Source organism: Gadus chalcogrammus, chromosome 10, assembly GCF_026213295.1.
Source record: "Gadus chalcogrammus isolate NIFS_2021 chromosome 10, NIFS_Gcha_1.0, whole genome shotgun sequence".
Taxonomy (NCBI): domain Eukaryota; kingdom Metazoa; phylum Chordata; class Actinopteri; order Gadiformes; family Gadidae; genus Gadus; species Gadus chalcogrammus.
Window position 1 is genome coordinate 15,938,370 of NC_079421.1, and position 20,092 is coordinate 15,958,461.

At 47.1% G+C, this 20,092-nt stretch overlaps 1 protein-coding gene across 1 annotated transcript in view; it reads right to left on the reverse strand.

The window, feature by feature from the left end:
* Nucleotides 1–20,092, reverse strand: part of abcb7 (ATP-binding cassette, sub-family B (MDR/TAP), member 7) — a 22,951-nt gene extending 2,859 nt beyond the window's left edge. Inside the window, exons 1-14 of the mRNA XM_056600031.1 lie at nt 19,903–20,092; nt 18,489–18,572; nt 17,668–17,745; nt 15,912–16,031; nt 12,472–12,604; nt 10,195–10,463; nt 9,302–9,390; nt 8,952–9,039; nt 6,370–6,544; nt 5,859–6,016; nt 3,519–3,682; nt 2,875–3,004; nt 2,001–2,172; nt 272–375 (exon numbers count right to left, since the gene is read on the reverse strand). Coding sequence (XP_056456006.1) covers nt 272–375; nt 2,001–2,172; nt 2,875–3,004; nt 3,519–3,682; nt 5,859–6,016; nt 6,370–6,544; nt 8,952–9,039; nt 9,302–9,390; nt 10,195–10,463; nt 12,472–12,604; nt 15,912–16,031; nt 17,668–17,745; nt 18,489–18,572; nt 19,903–20,052 — 1,914 coding nt within the window. The 5' untranslated portion in view covers nt 20,053–20,092. The remainder of the gene's footprint in view (nt 1–271; nt 376–2,000; nt 2,173–2,874; nt 3,005–3,518; nt 3,683–5,858; nt 6,017–6,369; nt 6,545–8,951; nt 9,040–9,301; nt 9,391–10,194; nt 10,464–12,471; nt 12,605–15,911; nt 16,032–17,667; nt 17,746–18,488; nt 18,573–19,902) is intronic.

Sequence of the window (20,092 nt, forward strand, 5' to 3'; positions counted from 1 at the left end):
GACCTCTCTCGGCTCATATCCGACTCCTCCCAGCGGTCGTAGCGCGACAAAAGGAGCGAGGCGGTCTGAGCGGAATGATTGCATAGCTACCTGGATAACCTAGTGACAGCTATTGAAGGGCACTCGCGCATGCCAAGTGTGAACATGAGCCCAGTTGATTGAGCTCGCGTGCGCTCGTGGTCGCACGGTGGTCTTGGGCACACCGTTAGTAGGGGGGGGGGGCCTTGTCTACACCGGGGCCTTGTCTACACGGGGGGGGGGGGCGGCTCACCTCTTCTGTGATGGAATCCAAGGAGGACGTGGCCTCGTCGTACAACAGGATGGGCGGCTGCTTGAGGATGGCCCGGGCGATGGCGACCCGCTGCTTCTCCCCTCCTGGAGAAAACGAGCAGACGATCCCACAGAGAAAAAAAACAACATCAACAACAACGCCGCCATCGACACCGACGCCTCCGAGAGACGCGTGTTTGCGTTTGGTGTGCGGTTTCCTTGCGTTTGTGTGAATGCATCCCATGGCCCAGTTTAACATTAACCAAGGCAGCCGCACAAAAAAAAACAACATCATCCCTGCCAGGGGCCTTGGACCGGAAGCACTCGCTCAATTGTGAAGGGGAAATTGTAGTGCGGGCACATATGAATTCTGGCTGAGCTCAGACGGGCCTTTATGGCAGGCGGTCCTTTCAAAGCAACTGGTGTTCAGCGGTTATAAATACCACCAGCAGCAGAGGTGAAAGCCTTGGAGCACTTGCGCACCCTCCCCTCCCTCCACCAAACACTGCCCGATGCACACTCTGGCAGCAGTCACACACAGGCAGTGAAATTAATGAGAATATAGTCAGTCTCTCTCTCTCTCTCTCTCTCTCTCTCTCTCTCTCTCTCTCTCTCTCTCTCTCTCTCTCTCTCTCTCTCTCTCTCTCTCTCTCTCTCTCTCTCTCTCTCTCTCTCTCTCTCTCTCTCTCTCTCTCTCTCTCTCTCTCTCTCTCTCTCTCTCTCTCTCTCTCTCTCTCTCTCTCTCTCTCTCTCTCTCTCCACATGAAGGCAATCATGCTGGCAGTAATTGCGCAGAGTTGAATGTTGACTTGAATGACATTTAGCATTCGGACTAAATAAGTTATGCAAGGGTTGCTATGAGCCAAATTATTAAATGGTCGTGTCTTATCAGTTCAGATTCATTAGGGGTTCATTTTCCCATCAGGCGTCACGGTGGCAGCCCACGCGTCCGAGCGAAGCAGGAGGAAAAACCCAAGGAGAGTCGCTGCCAAATCAGCTTTTGACTATCTTTTTCCATTTAAGGAACATCTGTTAACCAGGCACAATAATAAATTTGGTCCACTTAAATGAAAAAAAGAATTAAAAAAATAAGATAAAACTTTTGAAGCCACATCAGCCAATAGTCTAATTTAAAATGAATTTAAATTTTTTACTAAGTGACACTACATATTCATAAATGTGCATTAAAATGATAGTCATAAATATGGCGTTTTTGATCGTTGTTTTACTGAACCATTAGGGGAACATTAGCGTTGTGTCAGGAACGTGATCTAGCTTGAGAAGAGATCTTTCCTCTATTGAAATGTCCCTGCCTTACATACATTTGCACACATATCTTTGGGGCGCTGCTCCTGCTTGCGTTGTTAAATAGCCACTTTCACAATAACAAGACAATTTCCTTTTTTCGTCACATCAATTTACAGTCACATTTGTTAAAAGCGACTTGGGGGCCATGGAGGAAGCAGTGAAAATACAACCGCGCTTGACTGCATGCGTGTGTGACTGCATGTGCGCGTGTCTCCGAGTGTGTGCGTGTGCGTGATGCACACTCACACGCTGGGCTCGAAACAAAGCTCTGTTTAATAAACCCTGTCATATCCCTCCCCTCCCCCACCTCCCCTCCCCCCACCTCCCCTCCCCCCACAAGGGGATCTTCACGAATGCGCAGGGGGAGAGAACGCGTCGAGCGATCGCCATGGCGATGCAGCGTTGTCCTCGTCGGTCCGTACCCGATAGCTTGAGTCCCCTCTCGCCGACCTGCGTGTCGTAGCCGTGGGGCATCTTGAGGATGGCGTCGTGCAGGCCCGCCAGCCGCGCCACCTGGTACACGTCCTCCCGCGACGCGTTGAGGTTGCCGTACTGCAGGTTGTAGTAGATGGTGTTGTGGAACAGCACGGCGTCCTGACGGCACACCGATCACAAGAAAGGAGGAATGCAAATAATGTTAAGGCAATCGCTTCACTGTGGCGGCCCGGGCAGCCGCCGAGCCGAAACAAACCACACAATGGGACGGAGATTTGGGGGAAAACAAAGTGCCACGAGTGGTTCGCCGACCATCTGTTGGGATCACGTCGTGGGCTGAGTGCGATGAACGCTTTGCCGAGTGTTGTGACTTTGGCTTTACACTGTTCTATGCTGCCTCCTAGTTGCTTATATTTTTTGGTGCCCAGCCCTTATGGGTTAGCAAGGCACCAGATGCACATTTGCCGTGTCAGACCTTTCATTACATTTAATGTCATTGCAATTCAATAAAAAAATATATTTTCGGTCTTCAACTGAATATTCTGCCGTCCCTCAAAAGCTTGTCAAATCAAATCTGCAACAAAAAAAGATTCCCATCCCAAAGCATAACTCCAGTGATAATCATCATAATCTCATTATCATCCAGCCAAATTTAATCAATATAAATAAAGTTGATTTATCTTATTTCATTGTAGTACAACTACAGTTAAACTGCAGTGACATACGCATGTCATGTTGCTGGTGGAGACATGGCTGCCAGCAGCGAACCCTAACCCTACATTAATATATACACATCCCGACCCAAACACATATCAATTCGATCTATAGCCCCGCTTGATGCAGTAAGCCTCCTCCACATACCTGTGGCACGACACCCAGAGCCCTGCGCAGGCTGTCCAGGCTGACGTCCCGGATGTTCTGGCCCCCGATGTAGATGTTCCCCTGCTGGGGCTCGTAGAAGCGGAACAGCAGTCGCACGATGGTGCTCTTCCTGCAAGAAGTGAGACAAAACATGGGCCTTGGTGATCAACCTGTGTAGGGGAGTGGTCTAGGATACCGGTAAGAGAGTGGACTATTAATAATAATAATAATAATAATAATAATAATAATAATCATAATACATTTGATTTCAGGGCGCCTTTCAGAACTCTCAAGGTCGCCTTACAGATTAGACGAGCAAATACAATTTAAAAACAGGCAAATATAGTAACTATAAAAACAAACACATTTAAAAAATAAACAATGCAACGTATTCATTCAATTTGCTGGTGGGTGGAGTTAAGTTGGATGCACCAATCGGAACAGGTGAGTTTTGATGGAGGCTTTAAAACGTGGGGAGAGACTCTATAGTTCGGATGGGTAGTGGGAGAGAGTTCCAGAGGCGTGGGGACTAGTGAGACACGAAACAACCACCACCACCACCACCACCACCACCACCACCACCACCACCACCACCACCACCACCACCGCTTGTACCGGCTCTCCGGGGTATCCAGATCACCTACCCTGACCCGCTGCCACCGACGATGGCCACCTTCTTCCCCGCGGGCACGTCGAAGGACACGCCCGTCAGCACCTTCTGGCCGTCCATGTATTCGAAGTACACGTCCTCGAAGCGGATGGTGGCGTCCTGCGGTTCGACCGCCAGCATCGGGGCCAGATCACGCTCCTTCACAGGGGGGGGTTGGGTGGGGTATCACACAGAGGAGAGGTCAGTTCACTGTTGCGAGGGGATTCCTTTCACCTCTGCTGTGCACTAGCGCCTCCCCTCTGAACCGACCAGAATGTGATGCAATGTATGTGCAAACGACACACACACCGCATAAGCTTTAAATACCCTCCCCCCCCCCCCCCCCCCCCCCCCCCCCCCCCCCCAAACCATTCCACCACTCAACTCAACACCCTCCAATTGTGAACAGACCATTTAAAGATACCACGGCCCTGATTGGGAGTCTTCGCTCCTTTGTTGTCGTCGTACCTAAAAAGGATTGCCGTTTTTTTTTCAGATCGCCGACCTCGCCTGGGAGTCGCCCTGCGTCTATACTAATAGCAACATAATCACCCACTATGCCCCCCCCCCACCCCCCCCCACAGGCAATGAATATAGATGGTAACACTCGGTTCATTTGTATAAACAGATGTTAATTCCACACAACAAAATGGAAAAGAGGAGGGAAGGGGGGGGGGGGGCGGAGAGTTGGGAAGTGCGGGAGGAAGGTGTGTGACGGTGGCAAAATCAAATAACATTTTCAGAGCGGTTTTAATGGGGGAGGGGTGGGTGGGTTGCATCTGCATAAAAAGGGCGAGTTGGTGGGGGAGGGAAAGAAAGGATGAGAGAGAGAGAGAGAGAGAGAGAGAGAGAGAGAGAGAGAGAGAGAGAGAGAGAGAGAGAGAGAGAGAGAGAGAGAGAGAGAGAGAGAGAGAGAGAGAGAGAGAGAGAGAGAGAGAGAGAGAGAGAGAGAGAGAGAGAGAGAGAGAGAGAGAGAGAGAGAGAGAGAGAGAGAGAGAGAGAAAGAAAGAGAAAGAGAGAGAGAGAGAGAGAGAGACTGTTAAACTGTGTTCAAGCAGTAATGGGTTGCCAGGCAGTGCCATCCCACAGGGAGAGACAATGGAGAGGAGCATTAGTGATGAGTGAAAATAACTGGGCAGATTCATTTTCCTACTGTAATTACAGGCTAGGGATAGGAGTGGCATCCATATTGTTAAGCGGGCAGGCCGACATTTGCTCTTAAGTGCGCTTCTGTGACGCAAGATGCACGGTTTTGCGTTGTAAAAAATGGCCTTCATTTTCTGCATTTGAGGTTTGCAGGCAAAAACATGTGTCATATTGAAGGGATAGTGCCAAATACAAGTAGATCCATCTCTTGGCTTCCCTAAAAACAAACAGAAAACTATGAGCTTGTTTATACAGGGACAACTATTCATCAGTCCCATCCCCAAGCTCTCCTTATTTCCTTTTCAAAGCATCCAGATTGAATACTGGGGGGGGCATGCTGTCGGATCCCTAAGGTAACAGCACACTGCATCGCCCCAAAATCCTGAGCAAAACACTTTTTTTGTGGATCGCTTTCAAGCCGTGCCAAATGCACCCTGAAAAAAAACACCTCAATATTGTGCCTAATTATCTACATTTACAAAAGAGACTAATAACAGGCAGTGATAAAATGCAGATCCAAAAATGATATTTGTACAATCAAAAAGATATTAAAAAAAAGGAGTGCACAGCTGTAGCCAGCACACAGCGAGGACGAGATGTCCTCGCTAATTTCCTTTTTGCTACCATCACACAAAGGGCATCTTGCATTCCCAAATGATGACCGCAGTTTGAATATCCCTGCATTACTAACATTTCAAACTCCCAACACCAAACACAGTTTCCAATAACCTACAAGCCTTCATAATCTTGATCGTGACAATGTGTTGGACGCCAGGGCTCAAGTGATATTAATTGCCAGGTGGACTAGGGAATCTCACACCCATGACAACGCCCCCCCTTCTCCCTTCCCCCCAGTCAAACCTGTACATTTTCCTCACACTCCTTAAGTGGCAGCAGTCATCTCCACAGCGCTTGCTGTCCTCATTAAGAGACCATTTAGTCACACGCTTCATTAACACGAATGAACGAGGCGATTCGGAAATACGAAACGTTAAGGACTCTCTGAGCGAGGGGCAAGAGCATCAGATATGCCGCTTTCAAGTTTTCTACACCTAATAGTTCTCGCGGTCCATGAACCCAAATCCTTGCCGATGAGTGAATGCAGAAAAGCTTGTGGGTAAATGTTTGAAAAGCATGGCAGGTGTTTAGAAAAAGGGGGGCCCGGTTCAAGCTTCGGCAGGGATATTACCTTGATCTTGGGGTCGACGCTGAGCAGGGTGAACAACGTGTGCATGTCTATGAGCGCTTGTCTGGTCTCTCGGTACACGGTGCCCAGGAAATTGAGGGGAAGCGAGAGCTGGAACAGCAGGCCGTTGACCATGACCAGGTCTCCCACCGTCATCGTACCTGCCACAAAAAAACCACCACAGATGAATCGGTGAGTCATGGGTTACAAAGAGGCAGGCAGCTCGGTTTCGTGGAACTGTTCGCACGGTGGAGTTGGAGCAAATCAATAGTGACATGCATGAGACGGGCTGAATCTAATTGGGGTACACCTCCTTTTAATGTCTTCTGCAAAGGACTCATTTACATGTCGTCCATGTTAGTTCGTTACTTTGGCTAAACTAAATAAATGTACCCAAAATGCCTTATTTTTAAGCATATCTTAGCTCTAACACCATGCAAATATATTCATGGTTTGCTTTTAAAAAATCTCTCATCAATTTCCATGCTACCGTGCTCCCATTTCCAAACCTCACCTGCCATGATGCCCTTGCTGGCGAGCACCATGATGCCAGTCAGGCCCACGCTGAAGATGGCGCTCTGGCCGAAGTTGAGCAGCGCCAGCGTGCTGGTGGTCTTCAGCGACGACGACTCGTAGGTCTTCAGGTAGTTGTCGTATCGCTCTGCCTCGTAATTTTCATTGTTAAAGTACTGGGAGACGGAGGTGGAAAGATAGAGAAGGGACGGGTTTGATTGGGTAGAAGGGTAGGTAGGGATGGAGGCAGACGTCAGGAGTGTGGCGGAGGTGAAATGATGGCGGGATCAAAGCTCTGCATCAAGGCAGTCCCCCTTAACACAACCTGCCTCAGAGCTATATTGCCGTTCTGAAACTTAACAGTCCTATGAAGCTCTTGTTTAGTACTGATCTATAAAAGAAGATCCCTTGATAGCTCTGCCAGAATAAACTTTGTAAAGGAAACATCAGATTGATCTGTAATTATCGTACAGCTGGACTAGCGGTATATAACTATATACAGAAGAAAAATATTAGTGTGTGCGAGCACAAGAAAGCGTGTGTTTAATGATATCCGAATCCCTGCAAAGCCGCTTATATCCATGTTCTTCATATGCAGGGCTTGCATCCCTAAGTGAATGAGCATGGGCTTGCTTAAATAAATCCAAAATAGGCTTTCAATGTGGAAACGAGGCAGAAATATGTATTTATTCATAAGCAAATGTGTTAGTTTGAGTAACTTGGTACTAAAAACCAGTTAAAATGCCTCGACAGACTGAAAGAAAGTGCCCTTGCTGAAATCTCTTGGCGATAAGTGGGCGGGAACAGGGAAATTAAGTAAAAACATTGCAGCCTTGCATTCCATATAAAACAACGGGCCCTGTGACAAACAAAATACGCAAAAAAAACAACTCCCAAGTTTAAGGCTAAATCCACAAAAAAACGTAGCACGACGAAGCTGGCACTTAACCTTTGCCTGCTCGTTATCCAATAGCTTTTTGTTTAGCGTGTGTGATGTTATTTCTCTTGCTCCAACTAAGTGGGCACTCGATCACGCTGGCCAATGAGTGCAGCCGTTGAGGGTTCTGTTGTCATCTATGCACAGGAAACATATGGAAGAAGTAGAGGTGTGTGTGTGTGTGTGTGTGGGGGGGGGGGGGTTCCTGAGCGTGGCTCTGTCGTGCCCAGGATGTCAGCCAGGGCCTTTTGTGGAAGTGGAACGGATTTCTGAGTGGGCGGGGGATCTAATTACGTATGCACACTCAGTGCTCACAGTGATGCTAAATCCAGCCGCATTGACACAGATGACAAAGAATACCACAAAAACAAAACATTAAGGGAAGAGCAGGACACAAAAAAAAAAAAAAGCGGAATGCGGCAGAGGGAATAACGTGGCTACCAAAATATATCTGCAGGAACCACTAAAGGGATGAAAAGCTCAGGGAGAGACGGGGAAGGGTTTCCGTGCACAACCAGGCTGCATGGAACATGGCTTAACAACAAAGACAAGGAGGATCCCGCTCAGAAGGTGTGTGTGTCACCACCTCGCACAGCACGTCCCATGGAACGACTCCGGATCAGCAGGGACCTCCAGTCAAAATTCAAAAAAATCCCCACACGGCCCAAATTTGACACAGAGTGTCGAACTAGAGGCATAATCAAGAAATTGAATAAATGCTGATGATAATAATACCCGATAATGAGGCCAAAGACCAGGTAGAAAACGGCCTTCATTTGAATAATAAACACAGCAGAAGTAGGGATTTTCTCAAGGAGGGAGACGGTGGGAGAACAAAAACAAAGAAGGGGCTTTTTTTAATCAAATTAATTAAAAGACAAATTTTGCCAGTGGGTAATCATGCTAATGAAACACAGCACTATCGGAGAGCGAATCTGGGTGCAAATATTTGTTCACATCATTGTGTCGTGGCTTACATGTGGAGAGGACAAAAAAAAAAATCACTAGGGTGAGACAAAAAAGAAGGGGTGACGAAACAGGGGTGAGAAAGAAGAGGGGCTTATGGGAGGGGGGGGATGGTAGTTTAAGGCGGGGTGATAATGAAAAGACTTTGCCATTGCGTTTCATTGCATAATGTGACTGCACATGTGACAAAAGGTTCCTTCGCAATGCCTTACACATCCACTAGTTGCCACACGCATACGTCATATTTCTTATCCATTTGAAACAACGGATTACATATGCATTCTTTCAGGTTGCCCATTGACCCAGTGGTGTGATAAGAGTTAAACCCATAAAAGAGTCAGCTTCTACGGTCACACCATGATATGAACGCATCCTATCAAAAAGGGCTACATGAGCCCACATTGACGCATGCGATTGCTTTGGCATCAAATCAACCACAATACCTACTTTAAAATAACCACAGGTCCCCGAATGCGTCTCAAAACATCCGAACAATAGGATTCCCTGCGAGTGTCACCCAGCACTTGGCAGGGAATTGTAACAGAAGCAAAAATACACCCAGATGCATCCAAATTGGCCTCAATGGTAATGGTGCATAGATGTGCTGGCTGTGCGCATTTCTTCCTTAAACGTCAGTGATGGAGGGGTGTGCTCGCTCGGGGGGGGGGAGCTGTTCTCACCTTGACGGTCTCGTAGTTGAGCAGAGAGTCGATGGCGGCGTTGCCTGCCTCGTTGTCTGCCTTGTTCATCTCTATCCGGAAGCGGGTCCTGGGAACAGAGACGGTGGGGGTTGTTAACAACACACCCCTTCCATAGCATCCTCAAACCGAGACCCCAGAGGAGGTCCCTCGATGTGCAATTAAGACAGAGCAACGATGCGGTGGCAGGGGGGGGGGGGGGGGGGGGGGGGAAACAATGGGTCGAGAACGCTGTGATGGCCGGGGGAAATCCAACAAGCAGGGACAAAGCCTGTGGTGCGACAGCAGAACAATTGACGGTGAGTCAGCGAGGAGAAAGGACGCTGTTTTACCTCCACTGAGTGACCAGAATGGTGAAGGCCGCGTACATCGATAAGGTGCCCACCGCCACGGCCGCAAAGTGCCCGCCACACTTGTAGTACTGTGGGGGGAGAAAAAAAAAAAAAAAAGGAGAGAGAAAGGAGAGAGAGGAGAGAGGAGAGAGGAGAGAGAGGAGAGAGAGAGAGAGAGAGAGAGAGAAGCGTCTGAGTGAAAATTTGAATACGGCTCACTAATATCTGCCGACGCACTCTTTTTGGCCATTCTACTATGAAATTGATTGTTACAAATGGAGGGGAAAATACAAAAACTAATCGTGCTAATGCTTTAGCCATTAGGGCAATGGAGTCTGCCCTCATTACAGACGAGCTGACATTATGGGCCCCGAGTGGGATAATAGCACAGAGCCATAAAGGGGCCATTCTTTGGTGCCCGCCAAGGATTGGGGGGCGGGGAGGGGACATTCACCACAGGAAGACATTAGGGACACGGCAAAGACCCTACAAAGCTGTGGGATTCATCACTGGATCTAATGGGCTCCGGGTCCCTACGAAAGAAGGTACTCTGGGATTTGAATTTGCTCAAGAACAAAAACGCAGCCTTGGTTCCATGACTCATTTCCAGGTCATCGGCTGGTGGGGGGGGGGGGGGGGTAGAATAATAATGTTAAGGTGATAAAACGTCATGGGCCGTCACGGGAGATAAACTACAGCGCAATGTCCTCTTATTTCAATGTCCTACGAGAATGACCGCCAGCCACTAATTGCCGCCGTTCGCGTTTCACACGAGACACAGCGACAACACGCGGGCGGCTTCCTCCATAGAACTGAACCCCATCAGGAGACCGTAGCCCTGGAACGCCACGGCCTCCTGACCCATCGACCGCCGTGCGGCCACGCCCTCTCACCAGGATGGCGCTGACCAGGCCCATCTCGAAGATGGTGGGGCCCAGGTTGAACACCAGGGCGCTGAGCACGAAGGAGATGCCCCGTGTGCCGCGGTCGATGGCCTTGGAGAGCGCGCCCGTCTGGCGGCTGAGGTGGAAGCCCAGGTCCAGGTTGTGCAGGTGCAGGAAGACGTTCTTGGCGATGCGGCGGATGGAGCTCTGGGCCACCTTGCCGAACACGGCGTTCCGCAGCTCGTTGAAGAGGGAGGAGCAGGCCCGCGAGGCGCCGTCTGCGAGGTGGCGAGAGGAAGAAATTGAGGGGAGATGGTCGGGGGGGCAAGAGTGGGTTTGGAGAGGACGACGCGTGCTCCTCCTCGAAGAGCAAGAATCCCGACGGCGATTCTCACCGGAAGCTCTGACCGGGGCAACAGAGATTCATAAAAGGACGCGGTGGTGGGGGCAGCGACCACCAGGGTCGGACCTAAGATGGTACATTCTCAGGCAGACCAGGAGGTGGATGGGGAGAAACAGATTGAATGCTTGCACAAAAGAAGAAGGCAGGACCGTCTTAGCTGCTGTGCAAACCTTTTCTATGCAGCAGCGGCAGCCCAAGCCCCACACCCCCCCTTTAGGCTCTCTAATTACAGCGCAGGATGCCGACTGAAGTCTCACTACTGGTGGGAGGCAGGGCAGCGCTCTGCAGACAGGGGGAGGGTGTGCCTGCATGTGTGTGTGTTTGGTGAGGAGGGGGATGCACGTGTGAGCGGAATACCAGAAGAGGGGGAGGAGGTTTTTAATAAGTGTACCGGGGAAAAGGAATTATTTGTCAGTGAACAAGCTCAAATTTCTCAACCGCCTGGGCTGATGCAGCGCTGTCGATAGTGGGGAGAGGTTTTGCGGAATACATTTTATTTTTATTTTGCGTTAGTCGTTTGTTTTCTTTGTAGAGCATTTTTGTGGAGCGCGAGGTTCCAATTAAAAATAATAGCAAAGCTCCTGCATTAGCCCATGCTAAATTAAGCATCCAATAATACAACGCAACCCACTATTCCGTTCTGCGAGATCCTCCCGTAACATCATACACGTGGATCGCATGTATGACTTGCGCGTTGCTCGATTCAACAGACTGTGAACACTCTAGAACCGCCTGCAGAAACCAAAGGCGGGGGCAATAAAGGCTTGGCTCTGCTCGGTCTTCACGGGCTGTAATGTGGCGTTAAACGGGAATACTCGTTTAATGAACGCGTCTCCGTGTGACAAGGTGGAATGAACAGTGAACACGGCGCAACCTTTTCAGCCGAATTTCACTGTCTCGCTGCAGCAAGCATCTCAAATTGGGAACAGGGAATCTAATTTCCATTGTCCACGAGAAAAAGCCTTTCATTCTTGCTCTTATTCTAATGCTCCCCAGTCTGCGGTTGTGTTCCTATGCCCCAATTATTCCACAGACAGCATTAGTGTGCAGCACCTAAGTGGGCTTATTAAAATAAGTGGCTACAGGGGTAAGTGCAGAGTACATCCAATCTGATCTCACACCAGGCCAGAGTGACTTGTGCCGAGTGCTCGGTTGACGTTATTCATTTGATTTTTCCTTTTCCCCCCCACATCACAGCCTCAGCAGGATGCCTCTAATCAGGAAAGGGACTTTCGGATTCGCCTTGCGAACGACCCTTGACCCGCGTTGTTTAACAACGTCCACTTGGACGAGGGAGTGAGAGAAACCGTGATGTGCCAAACAGAAATAATTATAAACCCTCGTTAAAAGCCTCTTGCTGTTGATGACCAATTACACTTTCTGATGCTATTTACAAAACAACTGTGTCCAGGGTTTTTTACAAAAGGCCATCAAGACTTCCAGCTATTCTGGACGCTTTCTGTCCCGTCATTCGTGGTAGCACACAGCTGAGGTTAAACACACACACACACACACACACACACACACACACACACACACACACACACACACACACACACACACACACACACACACACACACACACACACACACACACACACACACACACACACACACACACACTAAAGTTAACGGGAGACGCAAGGGAACCATGTGGATTAACTGGAAGAGAACTCCACCAGACGAGGACGGCCATGATGTAAAAGCTAAAAGTAAAGTAAATAGGACGGGAAAGTGCAGGTTGCGCAGCTCCATCGATATGAATGTGTTGGGAAAGGTCAGCCCGGAGATAATAGGCAGTCCCATAGTCCCCTCTGATGAGCCCGGCACCTGGCAGCAGCTGAAGGAAAAAAAAAAAGCATAAAAACAAGTCTGGGACTCACAGCCAATCAGCACCGCCGTTGCCATGGTAGCCACAGTGCTTGGCGCGTCACTCAGGTTCAGCATGTGTCCCGACATCTGGTTGAGTTCGTCCACCGCATACTTAAACATGAACGGCACCGTCACATTAGTCATCTGCAGGAGAGGAGAGGGAGGGAAGAAGAGCAGAATTCAGGGGAGAGGAAGAGAGAGAGCCGACAACAAGAGAGGGGGAAACCTTTTCATAGCCCAGAGCATTTAGGCATACCGTGTGTGTGTGTGTGTGTGTGTGTGTGTGTGTGTGTGTGTGTGTGTGTGTGTGTGTGTGTGTGTGTGTGTGTGTGTGTGTGTGTGTGTGTGTGTGTGTGTGTGTGTGTGTGTGTGTGTGTGTGTGTGTGTAGAATTTGACAATCTATGTCATGTCCATTATTCATGCAAACAAAACGCAATAAATAAAAAGAAAAGAAGAATCATTTGGCAGTCGGCTGCTAATAACTTCAAGGGACCTCTGGCCGAAGAAAATCAATTGGAATATATATATACGAATGAACATGCAAAATAAACACACATGCATGTACATCCGCCTGCGTGCGTGCGTGCGTGCGTGCGTGCGATTGTGTGCCTCAGTTGGCTGCGCTGGCGCTCTGGTGGTGGGTGATGCATGCCACTAATGGAATTGAGATGGTTATTAGGTCTAATTAAAAGCACAGGGACAGCTGTGTGACTCAGGCTGGGTGAACCGCAGCACATTAGGCCAGCGAGCGAACACGGCAGGGATCTGCACTTATATTTGGAGCACATTTGAGGCGAAACCTTTCAATCCCATAACACCATGGGGTGTGTAATATATATATATATTATATTATATAGATGTATATGTGTGTTTCCTCTACCTCCATCAAGCAGTGGAGTAGTGCCGCCACCAGTTACTAGCTCCACTACAATAAGCCGTGCAATTTAATTTATTATTTCGGGCGCCCCTAATGCTTTTATTATGAACGTCGTTAACATGCATATTTTAGGTGGCCCCTACTGCATTCCTCTCACTTGTTGTGGTCATTGAAGGGATATGTTAGAATTGACAGTCCAACAGGGTTCTGCTACAGACCATTTAAAAAGCATGACGATACTGTAGGTGGCATTGACTCATAAATGTCTTCAGACTACTTGTAGGAAGCATAAATATAAAACCTAATAATAATTTTAATTAACCAAGAAAACTCCTTCAAGAGGTCGACTGATAGTGGATCTTTAGAGGCCGATATAGCAACGTGTTTTGAGAGGGAAAAAGCAGATGGCTGATTAATCGGTCGATATCCACCCCCTTCCGCCCCCCCCCCACCCCAAAGAAACAGTATAACCCACACGATAGAAATGGACTGGAGACTGTATATGCAGTTATGTCTAAAAATGTTAGCCCTTTCACATAGTGCACTCACATGCTAATTTCTGTTATGTTAGTTATACCATTGTACGAGAGCATTTCTGTTGGAACACACACACACACACACACACACACACACACACACACACACACACACACACACACACACACACACACACACACACACACACACACACACACACACACACACACACACACACACACACACACACACACACACACGAAAAGAAAAACCACAGGGGAAACACATGCCATCCATCTTCCCAGTTGTGTGATACCTTTTCTTTACACAAACAAAACACAACAAAAAAAAGAAAAATAAACATCACAAAAGAAAGTGGCACAAAATGGCCACTTGTCTATGTAGTACGGCTTTGCAGCCCTGGGGGGGGGGGGGGGAGTGACACAGAGTCCCACCTAATAGCGCTCCATTTACACCACAGACTCCAGGGTTAGCTCTGTATACCCTTCAGCATTATGCCTGGACAATAGAAGAACTCAAGAGTCCCTTGGGGAGCACCACAATATCAGCCACTTTGCTGCCAAGACAACAGCACAAGACACATAAACAGCCCGAGCACCGTCACCACCGACCCAAACACGGCCTCAGTGCCGCCGACGCGTACCCCGCGACGAGGAAGATGACGTGGTTGTTAGCTCATCCATTTACATCCAACACCACGGGCGCCGGTGCGGCGCCGTGTCAATTCTGCACCTGGAGACATGACATCTCATGTAGGGATCGAGTCCATTTCTCAGGTGGGGCCTTCGGGGGCCGTAGGGAATTAGCCTCTGTTTACAATGTGAAACTCAGCCATCACTCAGACCGGCGGGGAGACCAGAGAGCCCCTTCACTCCCCAGGCAAAAGGGACCGTGTTCCAGACCAACTCAAAACACGGGGATCATTATTATCAGTGGTGTGAAATGAAAATGTCACTGGTAATGTGAAGTGCAGAGGGGTGATGCATTGTAACAGCGTAATTATTCAGCTGGTTTAACAATTGTCTCGACGCAGCTGGTGGTTTTGGTGGATACTGACAAACTGGCAGAAATCTAGGCTAGCTCCAACCAAGCAGGAAACGAGAAGGAGAAGATTGGTTTTTCGTCTGTGTGTGTGTTCTTCCCCCCTTTGTACACACTAGAGGGAGCCATGCTGTGTGGCAGCAGGATATACTTATTTGGGAGCCGAGATTCCCTGATTGGTTTTCCAGGGTGTAAATTAGGGACCACCAACAAAGAGAGGAAATGGGGCACGATGCATACTGATTGATGTTTGCAATCAATTATTTTTTTTCTTAAAGAATAGGTCATTAAGAAGTTATACTGTTTTGATTATTGAAGATGATATCATCACATGGATATGGTAATCTGAATTTTAACATTTGAGAGGATTTTAACACTGCATAATGAAAGGCATTATGTAAGTTTGCAAAGAAGCCTGTGCAAAAACAGGTGGAAGTTTAAGAGGGAAACACCACGACGATGATAAGGATCCTTATATCCAGAGCAAAATGTTGTCGATTATATAAAAAGGTCAGAGGAAGGTCCTGCATGCATATCAACTAATCAATTAGTATTTTGGCACATCATGAAGGCATTTAAGTACTTAATTAATTCAGTCCCTGTAACTATCCCCCAATTTTCAATGATTTATCACCTAGGCATTTTCTCAAAAGCTAGTAGCCGATTTTCAGTATGGTGTTGAGAGAAGCATCTTTCTAGCATTCACACAATGCTCTCAGGATCTGTGACTACCAGGATTTAAATGTTAACTGGCCATTCTTCATTCAACCTTCTCATAATCAACTGCAGGATATTATTATTATAGATGCAGGCCTTGTGTAACAAGACAAGTAAATAAATGGCTAACAATACTAGGCCAAGTTAATTAAATAGGAAGTTATAATCATCATTTGATTATATATTGAAAGGTAGATGTAAAAGATATAATGAGAAAGAATTAGCTTTGCTTGCAGTGTTATAATAGATATCACCAGACAAGGAAATCAATGGGTGGTTAAAAGCCATTAAAAGTCAAGTATTGCTTTCACTCTTACCTTTGCTCCAGCAAGGAGCCCAAGAGAGAGGACAACTCGGGCCCTGAGGTCTGGTCGGTCTTTTGGCCACACGTAGGACAGCATTGCAGATAGGATCTGGGTAGAGTTGACCTCCTTCAGCTGTTGAGAAGAAACATGAAAAGACGAACCTCCCGTGAGAAAACAACACAAACTTGCGTAACACACAAACCATACTTAATCCAAGAGCGTTCAAGTTGGATAGGTCAAAATACCAAAACCAACTAGACTTTCAAACCAATGGGGCTATGCCAATATCGGCAGCTACGTTTACACTTTGCATTGGCGTGGAGATTGACGGTAGGCCAGGCCGGGCAGGCCTGCTGGACACACACACAAAACATCAAATGTCAGGCAGGCTCCCATGGGGGCCCCCAGGAGCAGCGGCAGCAGCCCAGTCTCCAGGTGGACCCGGGGCCCCAGCCTGACACCGTGAGTCCCAGGGGACCCGGGGACTGTCATCACGGCTGGGGTTGGGAGCCCACCCGTGCCAACGTGGCTGTTTGCTCACGCTCCACCACGCAGCTGCCACTGGGACCGTCCATAGGCCAGGGAACATGTGGTAATTCCTCTAATCCAGACAATATGGTGGCGCTATGGTTTTGACGCTATCGCTGCCGCGGCAACCCCCCCTCCAACAAGCAAATGAAAGTCAAATTTGTGCCCAACACCTGCCTTTAATAAGAATGAATCTGGCAACAACTGACACAGGTGAAAAGGCTGGGAATTAACTTGAAACAGTTGGATGCACTTCTGAAGGTCAGTCGAGCGCAATAATTCAAAACCTGAGTCTAAAAGAGGTTGTCCAATTGGTAGCCACGATGAATAGACTGAGCAGCGCACATTTTAACATTTTCACAACCATATAAGAACTCAAATCCCTAAAGCAAAGAAAGAGTACGAGTAAGAATAGCCTGCCTGACAAAATCTTATATTTCCCTTTGCTATCATCTACAGGAGGATGGAAAGTTGAGTCCAAATAACATCAACTATAGTTAAAGGTTGGGTATGGGATTTGGGAAACGCCAGCAGATTTTGAAAATACACAACTCAAATGGTCCTACCCCCTCTCCTTCAACGCTGACTCCACCCATTCCAAGTACCTGGACGCGCAATCGTGCACGAGCGCGAACACAGATGCGCGAGAGCGAGCCAGGCTAGCGTAGGTTTTCGTTAAACAACATGGCAACATTAAAAAAACAACATGGGGATGGTGGCGCCTTGTCTGCCATGGAAATTGTCTTCTGCTGCTAGGTCCAAGTGTGGATTAACTAGTTCCAGTAGCTACCGCAGGATAACAACAAACAGGAGCTTGCTCTGGGTCACGAGCTCTGGGTCACGAGTACTGCACGAAGGGGTCGCGCGCGGGGCGCGGGGGAGGGGGAGTGCAGTACGACCGTTTGATTGACGTAATTACTGTCCAATGCAACTCGGTGGCTCTGGAAATCATTGGCTGGAGTTTTTCGAGCCCTGCCCGTTCCACAGATGATTGACTTGTTTAATTTTCATGTCAGTACTTCTAACTCAGTGGCTGTAAGTGGGTTATGATAAGGATTTCAAGTAATTCTGCAAAAATGGCCAAAAAGGCGAATTCCATACCCAACCTTTAACTGAATCACACAAAATCAAGTGTGAATGATTGATAATGAAGAAAACAATAATGATAATAAAATCAGCAATGGCAGTTCCAATAACCGAACAAACAACAAGCAATAAGCTGAATACATTGCCAACTCACCACATTTTTGGGATCCGCATTTAGACGGCCACCTGCACTTCCATGCCAACATGTTCTCGTGTGGTTGACCTGCAAATGCTGTTGAAAATAGAAGAACGTTATGAAATGCCTTAGCCTATAATACACTACCAGAAAACGTGTGAGGGAGCTGTTAATACAATATTAATTTGTGTAACCTAATCCACCCATGAGGGCAATACACAATTATGTGTCATATTTAAAATTATTATACACTGTGAAATAACAATAGGCTAGGCTAGCCAGTGCTCTTGGCTAGAATACAGATCTGCATTTTCACCTTGACTTGAGTGTTAACTGTAGGTTGAAGTGGTGTTCAGAGAGTTCCTGTTTCAGCATAAAAATATTGCTAACTACAAGTAGGACTGTTGTTTCCCTTATTTTTATTCAATATGTTATGTAATGGTGCTAGTGGAGGTACTTGACGCATTGTGGCGGAGCCCACAGTCTACTCATGCATTATGTGCATGAATCTAACAGAGGCAGGCTGACAACAACAACAACAAAGAAACAGGCTAGATTGCTCGCCCCTCACTTTATTTGTATCCATTATGAAAATAAAACAGCAGAGATGGGTGAGGGTGGCAGGTTTCTACATTGTATATTCACAGCTCTTTGGATGACCTCATGCTCTTCATGAGGTCACATTTAAAAAAGACCAGCCAGCGAGTTTACTTTTAACATCTCCTGAAGAACAACAGTAGCCTTCATCACTGTATTATTATTTTAAAAGGAGAGGTGTGAACTTGTTATATAAACATGTCGACAAGCCTCCATGAATACCCATAGCATGCCATACTCACTTTGGCTGCTTCCAATATCTGCCGACTGTTTTCGCTCCTGCCGACATGCCATGATGCTGTTCTGAGATTTGAAGGTGAATTTAACTGAAAAGATTAAGAAAAAAAACGATTAGCACACAGTAATTTTAATTGTTAGTGTTTTGGAAGTATTGTAATATATTCTCCGGAGGTAGACGATACAAAAATGTGTAAGTCCAAATAAAATAAAAGTTGTAAATATGATCACGCTGTGCTCCGAATATGCATCAGTAGTGTGGTTATCATTGGTATACAACGGCTACATTTGTTAGGGCAGACTGGATATATAATTACTGAATTGTAAGATAATGACTTCTGTAGATCCACAAAGCACATACCTTGGTTATGAGAGGAGGTCAGTAATAACACAAAATCTCTCACTGAGAATGAATAAAGACAGGGACACATTCCAGCTGTGATGGTCTAGTTTATTCATCTTGTCAATAGAGAAAGAGGGCTACCTAAACTAGAACGCGGCGCCTACTGCCTACATAGATGGTGGCTACAGTACAACTTTAAGTTAAGGCAGATAAGAAAAGGCCAGGAGGGACATCGAAGGATCGTGGTTCTTTAAAGGGATTTGTGAAGACTAGGGCATTTCATATGCGTGTTTATTCTGTTTGTATAGGAGAGCTTTTGGGAACCTTGCTATATTCAGCTACTTATTAACTAACATCTTTGTACGTTTTACTGTAAGTGGAATGTCTGTTGCGGCTGCAGCATGGCTGATTGCCCAATCCAAATGGTTCACTTTGTGTGAAAATAAAGTGAATCCTGAATCTTGAGTTCTACTTCACGTTCAAGACACCAGAAAGGTGTAATAAAAAAAAAACAGACTCATCATGATGGGTCAAACCTAAATGCGATGGCACTGATGACGTGCAGGGGGTGGGGCGACCCTTGTTAACCCAATGATAATAAGGAGACAGTGGCCTTATCTAATGTGACCATAGGACATGCGATAACGTTTTTTATGTGTTGAGGCCCTTTAACCCAAGACTAAAACATTAGCATTGGTGTAATAGGTGGATCCATACATCTACAACAAAGTTGGCCATAATACCCAACCAATGGCATCTTCCAAATAAAGATCCTTCCCTTCCTATATTAACAAAGTTGACTTTAGGAGTTCACTATAAAAGATATCGGCTACAGGGCGGCCTAACAAGTGTTTTATGTAGTCAACGTTATCCAAGGTTACATGACAGCCACTGATCTTGGAACATGAATACCACATATCCCATGACGTACTAGCTAATATACCTGAAAGAAATGTAATTTAGTTAGGAGGACGAATGTATTGTGGTGTTAGACAGATTTAAGTTAGATATGTGTCCTTGCGGTGACTGTCTCTAAAAGTAGTGTCCTTTTCCCAAAGCCACAGGCGTCACCTTACCAGATATCTTCTCTGATGTTTAGGATCCAATCTGCTGGGTTTCTCACTTTTGTTCCACGCGTGATACGAACTCGTTTGGCGAAACAGAACAGCTAATCTCCGTCTTTGGTAATAAAATCCACATTTCAGCGAGACCAACATCGGCGCCATGTTGCCTGGTTATGACGCAATAGACTCGTCACCAAATCAC